Raw genomic sequence first — 15,335 nt, forward strand, 5'->3', positions numbered from 1 at the left:
ATATTTATATATTTATATATATATATATATATATAAATATATTTATATATATAAGACTATCATATACCAACAGATTAAAATGATTATAACTAACCCTATTAACTGATTATTGCTTTTAAAGAAAATAATTCAGTGAGTAGACAATAAAAAGGATTTTATACATAATACACACACAGCTCATAAAAGATAGTTAACATTCACATATTGATTATTATAACTATTCTATCAAGATGAATTTGAATACGTGAAAATCTTAATGATAAATAAAAAGATTTGGTTCAATAGCTCTTTTGAGATATTGGAAGTTAAATGAAGAGGAAAAAGATTGTTTTAAGTTGTTTTATTTATGCAGAAGTCATCCTAAGCTACTCTAAGATGTTGAATAAGTCATGACAAGTTAGAAATGTTATTTGCATCCATGAATGATTAAATAGTTTATTAGATTACATTTTTTTTTTTATGCATACATTCTAGGGATTGTGGTCTAGCAGTGATACCAGTGGCACAAAAAAAAGATATTCTAGAAGGGTTATAAAAAAATTAATTTACTTATTAAACATATTTCTATGAGCATGATGAACAGTGTACCTCGAGATGCTCAACTGGTAATGGAATACCAATAGAGTGCATAAAATCTTGGGGAAGGGGTCTTTTACAACGAGACCAACGGTAGACATCAATAACATTCTCACGCTCAAACAGATGTTTATCACCATTTTGGACATTATGGCTTTGTTGCTTCTCCTGCTCTGATTCTATCAAATGATTAGAAGTTGAATTCGTTCCATTACAAACGGACTTCTCTCCATTGAAGCAAAGTTCATACCTACAGGTCACATCAAGCAAAATAAAAATAAAAAAGAAGATGAACTTGCTTTGGGCATTCATAGGAACAACCATAATAAGACGCTGACTGTAGGTGGTATAACCAGCAAACCTACTGTACTATATGTATGTCTCCAAAGAAAACATTATACCAAACAACAAATCACCAACAGTTCCTGAACTAATAACAAAAGATCTTGCATAGAAGATGTTGAATCAAGTAAAACGTGATCTAAGAAAAAAACAAACATGCAAAATAACAGGAGATAAGGAACCAGTGTAAAAAAGCAATAGATTATCAGTAAAATTTGCGGCTGAAAAACACCAAATTGCAGTATAATTAACAGGAAAATGCTAATCATTGTCACATGTTCAAGGACTTCATGAAAATAGAAGCAAAAGAAAATTAGGTAGATTGGTTAAATAGTAAAAGCTTAGTCATCGAAAAGAGATCCAAATAGGAGTGATAAGAGGGTCCACCAAACAATAAAAAGAGGAGACTATTTTAACATGCGGATTAATATTTCACAATTAAGAAAAGCAATAATTGGAAAAACCTCTTATAATGTGTTTCCAAATATAAAACCTCCCCTTTCTTCAATCGTGCTGATGTATAAAGAGGCTTCTTAAGTCCCTTGTCAGCAACTATGTTGATGCTATATTTTAGCCTGTAAAAACGGTTACATCAAACAAGAAAAATGGTCAACTTTGTATTTATTAACATGCTTGATATTAATTCCAAAGCCACCAGAAAAGCTAATTGTAAAGTGGATTAAAATAATAACCCAAACATATGCTGCGTTTTTTATTGCTTCAACAAAATGTCAATGTAAGAATGACCATAAACTTTATTCATAAGACAAGAAACATGTGCTGGACTAATATCCTTATAACTTGCAATCATTGAAAATTCACATTATAACTAGGAGTAAGCTTAAATGGGCTACTAAGCTTTACCTGAAACTACCACTCAAAGTGCAAGTATCATAATAAGTTACAATGCAGAACGTGTTGTAAATGGGAGCTAGGGACGGGTTGAGTAGTTCTAGAAAAAGAGCACACCTTTGAGGAGTCATAGTATTACAACTCACGATATCACATCTGACTCGATCAAGGCCAACAAAAAAGCAAGAATAAGAACAAGACAAAGGTAAAAAAGAAAGGAAGTCAGAGGGGACTGGATTTAAAAGAGAGGATAATAGGTGACCTCGCCTTATTGGCAATCTTTAAGTAGGTGACTTATTTAAAGAGTAAAAATCATCTTCTATTAGCTAATATTTATAACATAACTTAGTGTTCCTTTATCTTTCAGTAAGCTCAAGGATTTCACTTTCCCTTTAAATCTTCCCAAATGAAATCTTCTTAAATCACCTGCAGAAATTTGCAGCCACATTTGACCATCAAGCCAACCCCACATGAAGCAGTAGCCCGCAAAACATACACCAAGATGAGCTAAACTATATTTAATTAGTAGCTAAGCTTTGCGACAAGTTTGGTGACTCCATGGTGAAAATGGTTTGAACAAATAAAAAATCAAATTTTTAGAATTACATCCAGACATTCCCATGGCAAAGCTAACGTGCTTGCTGAAAAGCATGACTTGATACAGCTCCCATATTGTCCATGGTACCATAAATGAACAACATATATACATATATACATATGTATCAGAAATTACAAGCCCATAACAGAAGGAATCAATAAAGGAAAAAATTGAAAAGGAATCGAAAACAGACGCTTTTTTGGCTGTTTGACATTCGTATGAGCAGGAGCCAGCGCGCCCGCGCACTATAGCAATGGAGTGGAAAGGGAGTGGGGTCCCCCTTATCTCCACGTCAGTCTCCTACGGTTGAGGTGCTTCAACCAAATTTATCGAAGCTTTTGTCGCCGCATAGTAGTCAGGTCAACTACATTGAAAGTAGCGGCAATATTGCAAGCTCTCAGTAAGTCAATCATGTAGACGATGTCATTCCAAATGACATCATGATAGAATAGGTATCCATCCACTTTTGAAACAACTTGAGCTGAAGCTGCAAAACGACGTAGATTATTCCGAGCCAAATCTCGAAAAAAAAAATCTATAATATGCTTATCAGAAGAAATCAACTTTGGCATGAAATCAATGGACGGATGGGCCACACTAACGCGAAACCACCCAGGAGAGACCTTTTATTCTGGAAAAGGACTTAGATCCCATTATAGCATGTTCTGGCCCACCAAGCTCCTAAGGGTTGTTTGGTTAAGTGAATTTGTGGTATACTGTAATTCTTTTGCAGAGATTAGAGACGTATTTATTTGAAAAGAAGAATTACAAATAAAGTGTAAAGTATGATTGAATTTGAAGTTTACGTCATAGCTCATTTTGGCAAAATTTAGAATTCAGTTGATTTGAATAAATTTGAATTACATCATTTATGTAAAATACTATAAGCATCGTCCAACCGCCTGACGCCATCCACCATCAACCGTCCATCATCGTCGCCGTCGAACGACATTTGGACGATGCCTCTTGCAACCGCCAACCGACCGTCGTCCTTCTATCGCAATCCACTTGTAGCCCGTTCTCGGTTGTCCGCCTGCAATTGCCGCAAGCCCCCGCCGCAGTCTTTGTCGTATGTATGTGTCGCAGTTAGCCAGTGTTGCAACCCACTGTCGGCTATCCGTCGCTGCCTGCCGCCCCCGGCCCCTACTAAACAAAAAGCATATTTTGAAATATACTGTCTTCAATCAACTTCAAAACAAAAAAGAAAAATATAAAGTTCAACGTTTCTTTTATAGTAAACCAAACAAATCAAAAGTACTTCAAATACATTATAATCATAGAACTCTCCAAACCTTTTACATTACATTTCATTTTCAGCAAACCAAACAGCCCCTAGGGCAATTCGCAACTTAGTGTTTCATCCCTCTGGCCTTGCCATCTGTCGATCAGTGCACTGCTTAACTGAATTTAGTATCTAATTGATTCTATATTTTCTCACATAAATTGATCAAAAACTTCTCATTTCTGACAAGCTGAACCTCCCTCAGCAGAGGCAACTTAGAAAGTAGATGATACATCTGACAAGTCTAAAATATTTTTCTCTAAGATTGACATGTGTTTGGTGTTAGTTCCTCGGATTCGGGACCGTCTTGGACCACCACTGTAAATTCTGTTGGAGTCTCACCCATGGGCCCATTAGAATGAGATATAACGCACTCTTTTCCTAATTCAGTTAGCTTCTTACGAAAAAGCACGATAAAATGCATGATAAAATTTCCTGTGTTCTTTATTAGGGGTTGAGGTTGCTAGTTTAAGAGAAAAAATGAATAATTTTCTCTATTATCTCTAGTAATTACATAACACGTTGCCTTAACACTTATTTTATTCATAATCTATGATGCAAATCATAGATACAAAATATATACTCGAGAAGGCAAAATAATATAATTATTAAAAGCTTCAAGCATCCTTTGTCGGAGATTTGATGCAATTTTTGTAATAAGTTTGGGCATGCTACTTATAGGTGTGCATCAAAAAGATTCCTGTATGCTACTAGTGCATCACTTATTTGTAATTCAAAAAGCACAACATTTCACATGATATAAATGTCAACGGACCAAACTTTATTTGGACAAAAAAGTGAAAAGACCAAGTAATTTGGTGAGGGTATTCCTTCGAGAAGGATGAATGTTGGCATAATGGTGTGGTTTGGGATACTCGAGTTAATGAATGGAGGTAAGTTAAGATGTATATACATAGCAAGGATTTAAAATTACATGTTTCGAAAGCCAAAGCTTATTAAGGATCAATTTTCATTTTTTTTTCCTAGCTTTCATTTTAAAAACAGGTTTGTTTAGTCGATATACACATAGCGTCAAATATGCCACGGAAACACGAGTTTTCACGGAACTCCAAAAAACCTCGATCAAGCAGAGTGACAAGCACGATAATTTGCATTTATTTCTGTTTTGTACGCTGCTTTTCTTTTCTGATTTATTTCTTATCTTCTTATTTCTAACTAAGTTATCTTCCCAGCATTGACTATTTATATCTTCTACTTCTAGTTTTTTTCAAACTTCTGGTTTTGTTTAAGTGGAATAGGTTCACCCAATTTTCTCTATTGGAGTGTTGTATCCTTAGATTGCTATCAGAAGATGTGTCTGTAACCAGATGAGGTCAAGGTGGTGATCTCTCATGAACATTTTAAGTCTTCATTCATCGTCAAACGTCCAGCCAACTACTGTTCGCAGCAGGGAAAACATTCATTTTGTTTCTTGTTATCTGTCAGTCGTCCATACAGAGCTGATTCGCATCTCGCTCAATATTTTCAGCCAAAGCAGTCACCGACAATTTCTAACATGCTATCCAACAACAGATTTATCCACACAATCCCTTCCAAACACCATTGACCTCACATATTAGCCTTCTCTCGCTATTCCACAACCACCTCTCTGTGAAATCCACTTCCCAAATACCTTCTAGAAGCCCTATAATGGTAGCATTGGTGTTTATAAACTTTTTTTTAATTTTATAAATAAATTAATATGTTTCTAAAATACCCATAATTTAAAAGTATTTTATAGTTGTTTTCATTATTTTGAAAATGAAAATCACCCTAGCCACCAACAGTTGTCATTACCACCACCCGCCAACCACCACCACTCATCCTTGACGCCGCCTGCCACTGCCACCATTGACTACTACTACTACTATTATCATATGCCACAACCATCTCCAATGCCATGAGCCACTCGTCACAACGTCCACCGTGGACCGCATTCATCGCAAGTCACCACATAAATCAACATATGTGATACTTAATAAAAACAAACAACTCATATCTAAGAATTATATATGATTTTATGTCTAAAAAAATAAACACAGCTAGAAATAAAAACTAATGAAAATATAAATTGATCCCAAATAGTCCCTTAAGCATTTTGGAGTGAATTCTCGTTATAGTGCTACAAGTTCAACCATGTTTTCACAACTATAATATTTTTGTTCAACATTAAATATATTGTTTATCTTGGTGTTTAAACAAGCTTGGATGCTCATAGCATGTGAGGTTTGGTAAATCTACCATCACCATGCTTCTAAGTTATACTACCTGCATATATAGTTTCGTCAAGCTTAACATCATCACATTTAATCGTTTTTGTGCACTTGTAAAATTTAATGTTGTAATTAGTTATTTGTCTCAGTTGCACAAAATATACTTGGGTTTGAACTGAAAGAGTTTGCAAAGAAACTCAAAATGCAAGTTTCACATATAATTCACCCTTATGATGTGCATTAGACGCAGCATCAAAATATTTTGATCCCTACAAATAGTAAATCAATAATTGCAAGTGAAAACAAATCACATATTATGAACCTGAAGACCAGAAAAAAATTAAAAAAGTAAATCAATCAGTGCAATCTCATATTCCGCATTGATTAGTTGGAAAAAAAAAAGGCAATCAAATTGAAGCTTTATGATCACCAGGGCTCATTGCAAAGGTTGTACTGAATTGTAACTTCACGAACAAATCTTTGTTGACGCAGCGCATTCTACAAAAACAAAATCATCACATTAATCTTAATAAAACTAAGCAAATCACTGAAAAGAAATTGTCTAAAAAATGCTCAAAATATTAATCTTGAAACTTAAATGTATAGAACAAGCAGTATTGAATTGCAACAATCAAGAAAAGAAGGTAGTAAGTAGTAGTTTGAAACAAATCAGGTTTTGTTACAACAAATGTATGGAAAATCAAAATCCAAAAAACCTAGTTATAACAACTTGCTAAAGACGAACACCAGTAGCAAATTGCAAATGTATTAGATTTTTATAACTCACTTGATATAAAAAATCGGATTGCAAATTCAAGTTGATTTTTAGCACCAGCAGCATGGTAAACAAAATCTAACTACAATTAATGGTCGTTCTAAAATTTCATTAACGACATGGCATACATATATGCCAGTTCAAGATTTTACATAAGCCATAACTAACTTGAACATTTTAATGAACCCAATATGACTGCAAATTTTAAAACCAATTGCAAAGAGCCAAGATAATCATAACGCATTTCTTATCTCTACAAATAGCAAGCATGTCTTGGTTTTGTTGCATCGTTTTTAGCACGTTTTCGATGCCATCATTTAGTTATAACACACTAAAACTTAGTTCATCACTTCAATAGGTAAAACGAGCAGAATCTGGAGAGTTTGGGTCTAGCACCGCAACTCAGACCCTTGGCAACAAAGTTTCAAGGTGCTGAGTCACGTGAGCCGCGGCGCCCAATTAATTTTATTGATGGCACTTATCGGTACCTAGTGTAAAAGAAATGAGAGTTTATAGTGATGAGGCCTATAGAAGGCCCAGCAACGCAACGCTGTTGCCAAGCTCTGCAGTGCCAAATCCTCTATAAGGAGGGAAGGATTGCCGAACAGTTCACATTCCTCAAAATTCCCCTCTCCTCTCTTCTTCCAGCCTCTCCAAGCTCCTAGAATCTTGTGAAGGGATGGCAACAAGGTTGGCAAGGGCAAAAATACTGGCATATTGGTCCAACAGGCATGATGTGTCCTGCTTTGCGAGTGTGGCTACCCAAGAAAGGTATGCAGAGGCTCTATCCTCTCAAAACTTATTCTAGTTTTTCCTCACTGAGTAACATCATAAAGCAAATGATATGACAGTAAGGTTGGGAGACAATTGTTGCAGAGCCTGACGGCATTGTAGTCTTGGTCAACCAAGAATTCCTGGCCAACGCCAAGGAATCCTCGGACGATCAAGTCTACATTTCCCTGCAACAATGCCACCATCAACAGCCCATTCGGCTTAAATAGATATGTTGTTGATGGTAATACTTATTTTCTAGACGCGAACCTAGATTTTGATGTGATCTACGAGTGCAAATGAGTCGAGCCAGCTCGAGCTCGAGCAGTTAATGATCTCGCAAGCCGAGCTTATCGAGCCATGAGCTCAAGCTGAAACTCGATTAGCCTACTACTAGTCATGTTGATGCATTTCCAGTGAACTTCCGCTGCCTCCTCCTCCGGCCACTAGTAACTTCTCCGCCGAGCTCAAGTGAAAATTGAGTTTTCAGTTCGAGCTCCTAAACTGGCTCGCGAGCCTACTGCTCACAAATTGTCAGACGAGCCGATTGCTACTGCTCACAATTTGCCAAACAAGTCAAGCTCAACTTCACCGCAAATGCGATCTTACGGAACCTCATGCAGCCCGATTCCAAGGTTAGCTAGAATGAGCACGGAGGGAAGCTTCTTAACCTTTTCGCTAATGACATGACCTATGAGTAACGCCTGACACCTCTTCATTTTTTCTTGGTTCCCATTGAGCTCACATGTGATTGAGGTCACCCGCGATAGCATTGCTCTAAATTTTGTGATCCAAATTGAGTAATCAATGGGCATTGGTTGTGTTATCTTAAGTTACATTCGTTATATTGGTAAGGGTAGTATGACCCTTAGGATTGACCACTCGGCAAGAGTCTACATTGATAAGAGCGAGGAACAGCTTGGCTCAAAGAAGCCCATCATGGAGACGACAATCCATGCCCTAAGAGGATATAAAAAGCAAGGTCATGTCCCCTTCGTCGAGCCTCTCCACCTTTTCCGCACCACACCTCAACAAATTCAGGAGTTCTGGGCAAAATCACCTTGGTTGACCGGAAGGTCGAATCTCTCAAGTATCACTTCAGCTTCATAGAGCATCAGGAGAGCAGACAATTCGAGTGGCAAGCCCAGGCTTTCGAACAAAGCCGAGGTGCGCCCCCCTCCCCCCTCGTCTTACCAGTTCTACTCAGAGGCAAGACCGAGAGGCACCATGGGTGACGACGACGACAAAGAAAAAATGGAGGATTAGTAGTCACCATTTCTTTTCTCGTCTGTTATTTCCCATGTGCTTATGTACTCCTCCCATACATGGAGTATTATTTTTTCTTATATTTTCAAAATTACGAGCTCTTCTTCTTTCTTTAATTAAAAAATATATTTGCTGCATCATTACATTTTTTCACATATGCACAAAAATAATCACAATGTTTAATATCATTTTTTTTCGAACACTTAAAAACTACGCGAATTCAATCCAACGCCGCAACGTCAGTACTTGAACCTACAATGCTCAAAGATGGCACCGTGACATGAGACAAACAGAGAGTTTGTGTCCCAACGCCATCATGTAGTGTCACAGTGCTTGGGCTCAGTGTTTAAGCACCCATGTCTAACATCAAAGCAAGATCGCCTGGCAATTATTGAATTTTGTGGCATCACTCATCAAAGCCGCAACACTTATTCTGGGTGTTGCATTGTTGTGTGCGCCACGTGGGCACCAAAAGCCAATCGTTTAAGTTTCGAGTGAGGCGGCTGATTTGACGGTGTCAGAGCCATGTCATGAACACTACAGGCCCCTTGGCCAACGCCATGTTATCATGTTAACGTGTGTCAAAGCCTCAAAGCATAAACTTCATTTTGTCAGTCTATGTGGCATGTGCCACGTCAGCTCACCAAGGCACCCTGAACTAGCACCCAGGCACCATTTTGTCCCTTCTAACAAGCACAAGTAAATCATGGAGCGTCAGCTGTCTTGTCAATTAATGTGGCACTCGCAGCATCAATAGCGCCACGAAGCCACTAATTGGTGCACCTAGGTTTTGAAACTAAATGACAAAAATCTGCACCTAGTGCATCACAGAGGGAACATTCGGCATGAGATTGATAAATGCTTTCCATGTAAGCTGCATCGTAACGTCGTGATCTAGCACTATGGAACCTGACGTGTTGAAATTCTTGAATCTTCTTCCCTTCACGACTCCCTTAGAGTGACTAGAGTGTTATGTGAGGCTTCTCCCATTCTTCCTTGTGCGATGGATTTTGCATTATTGGAAGCATTGTTGCTCTTGGACAGAAAAGTACTCAAAACACATGGAGCATCTAGATCCCGTGGAGAAAACCTCAGAGCTTTCAATCATATGAACAACATTCAACATTCGCATAGTTGAGAAATAATTTTCACTCACATTTTCATTTATCCATAACCACTAATGCTTTGGGTTAGAGGATTAGGCTAAGGCTGATGTTAGAGATACCCCTAGGTTAGAAGCTTTCCTACCCCCATTTAAAGTGAAAGAAGTACATTTCGAACCTCTATTTTAGCCCCAGAGCTGCAGCGCCGCAACACTAATACCCATTTTGGGTGTGCCACCTAGGCACCACTTCTCAAAGCCTATTCACCATACCCAGTATCGATCGATGGCATCGTGGCATTGTCATAATGGTGCCACACACTATCCCTCTAATTCTTGGCCCGACACATAGGCACTGCAGAGCCAGACCCACTTTATGCGGCCAAGAGATGTTGTACTAATCTCAATGCAACGGCCCACCTGACTTGCCAAACCCATGGTGTTAACGCTTTGAGCATATTTGGGTTCGCATTGCGACTTTATTGATAAAGCCACAAAATCGTGGTTGTGATCCAAGAATCATTACTCTCATTCGACATGCAGTCACCGCATTGCATTTGCTGCAATGCGATGACCGCATGTCCCCCGCCACATACTCAGCTTCAACTAGATAGAACAACTACCATTGTAGGTTTGTGGGCCTAAAATTTTCACCCACACGTTGTTGGTACACCCATGTGTAAGGGTGGCAATTTTTCTAGTCGAGTTTGATTATTCTGAACAAGTGGTTCTCAAATCTTTATAGATTGGAAGCTTGGGGATTTGTATCCCAAACTATCGGTACATCCCTTTGTGGGTGTGGCAGTTCTTCGGTACCTCTAATCGATCAGACTTATTACGATCTCACTGTTACTGCTTAAACTTCATAACTTCATTTATCATTATTTTCAGGACTCACTCATGCTGACAACCCGATAAGATGTGCCCTGCAACTACTTAGGAGTACATACTTGCATTAGGGTTTACAGTGTTAGCTTACATTGATCTGAGAATAAGAGTGGCACACTTTAGCTTCATGATACCGACACCTTTTTTCCTCTAGATCAGAGGGGCTATGTTGTAGTTGTGTTGTCACAACACCGTAGCATCGTTCCTTTGCTTTCATCGCAACATCAATTAGCATCTGCATATTTGTTTGCATTGCATTTTCGTATGCGTTGAGACTTGTAGCTCATGTATGTTGCATGTTGAGTCACATGTGTCGTTAGCAATCATTACATGCTGAGGGTGTAATTTGCCACCATTGTACCAATGGTATTAATGTTCGGCGCCTGCGCACTGTCTCAATGGTGTCGCAGTGCAAACCCTGTACTTTAGAACAAGTAGCTTAGTACCCCTAAGTCGTCTGTACGACCAACTAGTGTTATTCTTTTAATTCAGGGTTGCATTTTATATGTATTGTATAACATGTTGCATGTTCGATCATGAGCCTACGCTTATTGCATATGCCAATTACAGGATACACGTTGCATTTTCTTTACTATGTTAGTCGTGAGTCATGCTTTTGGGTTTTAATCCCCAATAAACTTGCATTGCATATCATGTGATTTCTCTGTACTGGATATTTCATTTCATATAAATGAAACACTCATTTCCTTTTCTATAGATCTAGGTTGCATAAGTCAACACATTTAATGACAAGGCTTTAGCTAAACCGTAGATTGACCTATAGTGATAACAGAAAAAAGAGCATCATCGACTGGTTTATCAGTTCGACAATATGAATTATCTTATTATTACAATATCTTGTAGAATCATTCCAAGCATAGGTCTAGGTTCATCATTCATCGTGACGTGTTAGCTCATTTAGATGCTCGAAATGGGACCAACTAGGTGACCCTCGTCAAGATCCTACAGAAAAGCCCTTTAACCCCTTCATTACACGACCGTCACTTAAATGTAGGTGTAGGCAACGCCTTATAGTTGTTTTCCTAGAACTAAGGCTAGCGTGTAACTAGTAGCTTTTATTTGCACGGCTATTGTTTAATGTTTTTGCTAGTGGTCCCATTTTATTTGATGTCTCGTGTTAGCATATTATGGCAATCTTCTTACAAAGAACCAGTTTCAATAGGGAAGAGCTTAATTATTAAGCTAAACTAATAAAATTTCTAAAGGCGTTATTTAGCTCTCCCCTCACTAGACTAGGTTTGTTACACATTATATGTTTTTACTTGTACTAACCTTTGTTTTGTATTTTTTTAAGTTTTTCTTATGTACTTTATAGAGTACTTAGGAGAGTCTGTATGGAAATAAGATACGTGCCTAAGTGACAAGGAGCATGATGCATTGGGACTGCATGGCAAGAACAAAAGAGTAGATGCGCGTGCCTCGTACCGTATTTCCAAATCTACTTGTATAAATTTTAAACAAAAATGTATCATGAATTGTGACCAATATTTTCCTTATTTTGAACATCTTGTCGACCCGTCAGTACTCGATATTTATATGGCATGTTTACTTTGTGGAGTGTGTTGCATTTTCATCAATATTTATTTGTGGTTTGTCTGAGTGCAATCAAAGAAATGCTCCTTAAATAAAACATTTTCTATAAAAGTCTTAACTTAAAAAATTTTCCTCTAATATAATTTAGGATTCAAAACTTAAACATTTTTAAAATTAGTGATTTATTTCCAACATTTATTTTCTTGCATAGCCTTTAAGCCGAATTTAAAATGATCATATTTGCATGGCTATATCTCCAAAACATGCTAATAAGGCCTCCACATCATGAACTTTAAATAATTTCTTATTTTTACTATGTAGACTTTCTCGTCAAATACTTGATGGGTAAAAGTCATACTCTTATCTTTTTTCAGTACAGTTAGAATATTAGGAATCTTTGATACATTTTTCCTTTGATTTTAAGGCTATTGGGTCAACTTGGATGACAAAAAACATGGCTTACTCACAAAGAGTTCCCGATCGGGTTAGCTCGACTGCCTTCACAAACAAGTACACTTAGAGTCTGCGATGACGGATCAATGAAATTTTGATCGGATTATATCAACCTGTCTAGGAGTTTTCTTCACCAATCAATGAGTTCCCCCATTAGACACTTTCAATACTCCTTCGTCAAGCCATTTGTAGTGGTCTCATAGACTATATATTGAGGGATGAGGGTAAAGGTGGTTCACCCTCTATCCAATAGCCTAATTATGTCCAAAACAACAAAAGGTTTCTCATATTGATACGATGAAACTAGCCTTAGTGTCCTATTTCTATAGAGTCATGACGAGCAAGCATAACTTAGCATATCGAGAACTTTCTTCGGTATCTCCCAATAAGTAATTGACAACGAAGATGTCATCATGGGAGATGTCCTTAAACCAAAAAATAAATAAATTTGATATTATCCTATGGTTCACATATGAAGGCTTTTTGTAAAGTTTTTCTCGTATATTTGCTTGGGTTGAATATGATCAGATTCATTTTGGACAACTCATCTCCAATTCATGTTGCAATGATTGTTTTATAAGATATCATCATATCTGTTCTTTTCATTTTTTCTTCTTATTTTCTTACTTTGCGTTCATCTTTCCTCGCTATATTCTTTTAAGCATAGGCTACATGGAAATAGAGTTCTAAGAAGGCAAATGTGAAGGGTGTTTCGTATATAACAAAAAGGGGCGCGGGCGCGGATAGGTTTATCACAAACGACTAGTTAAACCAACATAATTAAGATTTGGTGTCATTGGCCAAAGCATTGGTCACTAACTTTTAAAAAAGAATGGTTTTATGATTTGATTAAAAATGTCACTAATTGATATAAACAAACTAGATAATATATTTCAGCCATCCAACACAAAATGAGGTGTTAGAAAATGAAGCAATCACTTTCACCTTCCATGAAGATTGCCGCAGACATCTAACAGCCATGGTCGACTTCAAGTGAAGGTTGAAGTCATAAATTTGAGGTTCACAACCTTTTTTTTTTTATTGACCTTCCGTAAAAAATTTAATTGGGTTGTATTCTTGTTAGGCTTAGCCTAATCCCTTCCCCATAACCTCAAACTTATTACATTCAAACGTTCCTTACGCACCACTAGTTGGATACCAATTTAAGTTAATCTAGCCAAAACCGACGTCGCCTCATCTTCTTCTAGTTTCAATGGATCCAGGGTAAATTGAACTAAATCTTAATCCTTGGTATTGACCCAATGTTGTCTAAACCTGTTAGGCATCATTGGATTGATGCTTTCTTATTGGCTTAATTGGTTTACCTATTTGCCCTTAGTTAACTCTAATACTATTATCATTAGAGATCTAGACCTAGATTGACTCCGATGAGAATCTAGCCAAGCCTTAACTCACCATACTGGACTAAAAATTTAATTTGACCTCAATAAATAGCTACGACCCCAAATTAGCCAAAAAGGAATCCAATAAATGTTTAGATCTTATCTGACCTATTAATGCTCAATAAGCTCACTTTATAGTTTATGTAACCTTCAATCTCTATCATAGTGGGATCAAGACAAATTAGATGGGAATTCTCTACAGAATGGTCCAACCTAAACCAAAATTAGGTTGACCCAAAACCAATTCTAAGAACCCCTCTCCCTTTAGCCTGAGCCTTAGGTTAATCTAACCTAATCTAGTATAGGCTAAATCAAAACTGGTTTGGTCCAAATGGCAAATAGACTTTGTTAGCCTTGGCATAGCTCAGCTTTCAAGCCTTGTCTAATCATAAGTTTCATTAGCTCTTTAGGTCCCTTGAACCCAATAGAAAAAATGTCCACATGATTTAAGTTCCAGCTCAATCTTAAACAGCACAACCCAACTTAAGACCCTTTAGGTCTATCTAACTGGCCGAATCTAAGGGTCACCATAGATTGCTAAAAAGCTTCCTCGCCTAAACCAGGTTAATTGATTAACACAATTAGGCTAAAGCCCAAATAAATTTAAGTTTAATTCAAAGCCTTCACTTCAAGCTTTAGTCCAAAGGCATTTAGGCCTTGAATCTACTCAACCTATGAGTCAATTGGCAACATCTGTCCCGATGTGCGTCTTCTTTGTGCAGGAAATTGTGAGGCTAGCATAGATTAGAAATTTAAACAAATTGAATCTAAAACCTCAAAAGGTTAAGCACAATACGAAGACAAACCAAATAAGCCTAAGCTAAGCAATTCCAAAGCCTAAATAGTTCAATCTATGACAAATGTATCCCGACCAAAGCCTTGGATTGACCTAGCTTTCTTAGGAATACCCTCATTTAGCTCAAAAAAAGTGTTAATACAACTTCATCAAAATTTTTTTGGATCAAACCCAATCCAATTCCGAGGAAGCTAACCTAAATTATTGACCCTAGGGATTCAAATTAACCAAACTAGATTGGATGTACTATCTCAACTAGATTGGATTGGCTCAGCCAACTTGCCCAATAAAATTGGGTGTTGACCATGAGCCCAACATACCCTATGGTCTCTTTAAGTCAATTAAACCTTTTGGAATTCAAATCCCAAGACCAATTTTAGTGAGTAGGGCTGTCAAAACGGCTCGTTGTTCGTGAACAGCTTGTGTTCGGCTCGTTCGCTAAGTTAACGAGCCGAACACGAACA

The 15,335-nt window shown here is 37.4% G+C and overlaps 1 protein-coding gene across 4 annotated transcripts in view; it reads right to left on the bottom strand.

Moving 5' to 3' along the window:
- The window catches only part of LOC110036680, an 86,275-nt gene that overhangs the window by 15,350 nt on the left and 55,590 nt on the right, over positions 1-15,335 (bottom strand). For all 4 annotated transcript variants that reach the window (XM_020741180.1, XM_020741177.1, XM_020741178.1 and 1 more), the window contains 3 exons: positions 6,294-6,361; positions 1,383-1,493; positions 589-826 (listed from right to left, as the gene is read on the bottom strand). In XM_020741180.1, the coding sequence (XP_020596839.1) occupies positions 589-826; positions 1,383-1,493; positions 6,294-6,361 (417 nt within the window). The remainder of the gene's footprint in view (positions 1-588; positions 827-1,382; positions 1,494-6,293; positions 6,362-15,335) is intronic.

This window comes from Phalaenopsis equestris, unplaced genomic scaffold, assembly GCF_001263595.1.
Source record: "Phalaenopsis equestris unplaced genomic scaffold, ASM126359v1 Scaffold209646, whole genome shotgun sequence".
NCBI lineage: Eukaryota > Viridiplantae > Streptophyta > Magnoliopsida > Asparagales > Orchidaceae > Phalaenopsis > Phalaenopsis equestris.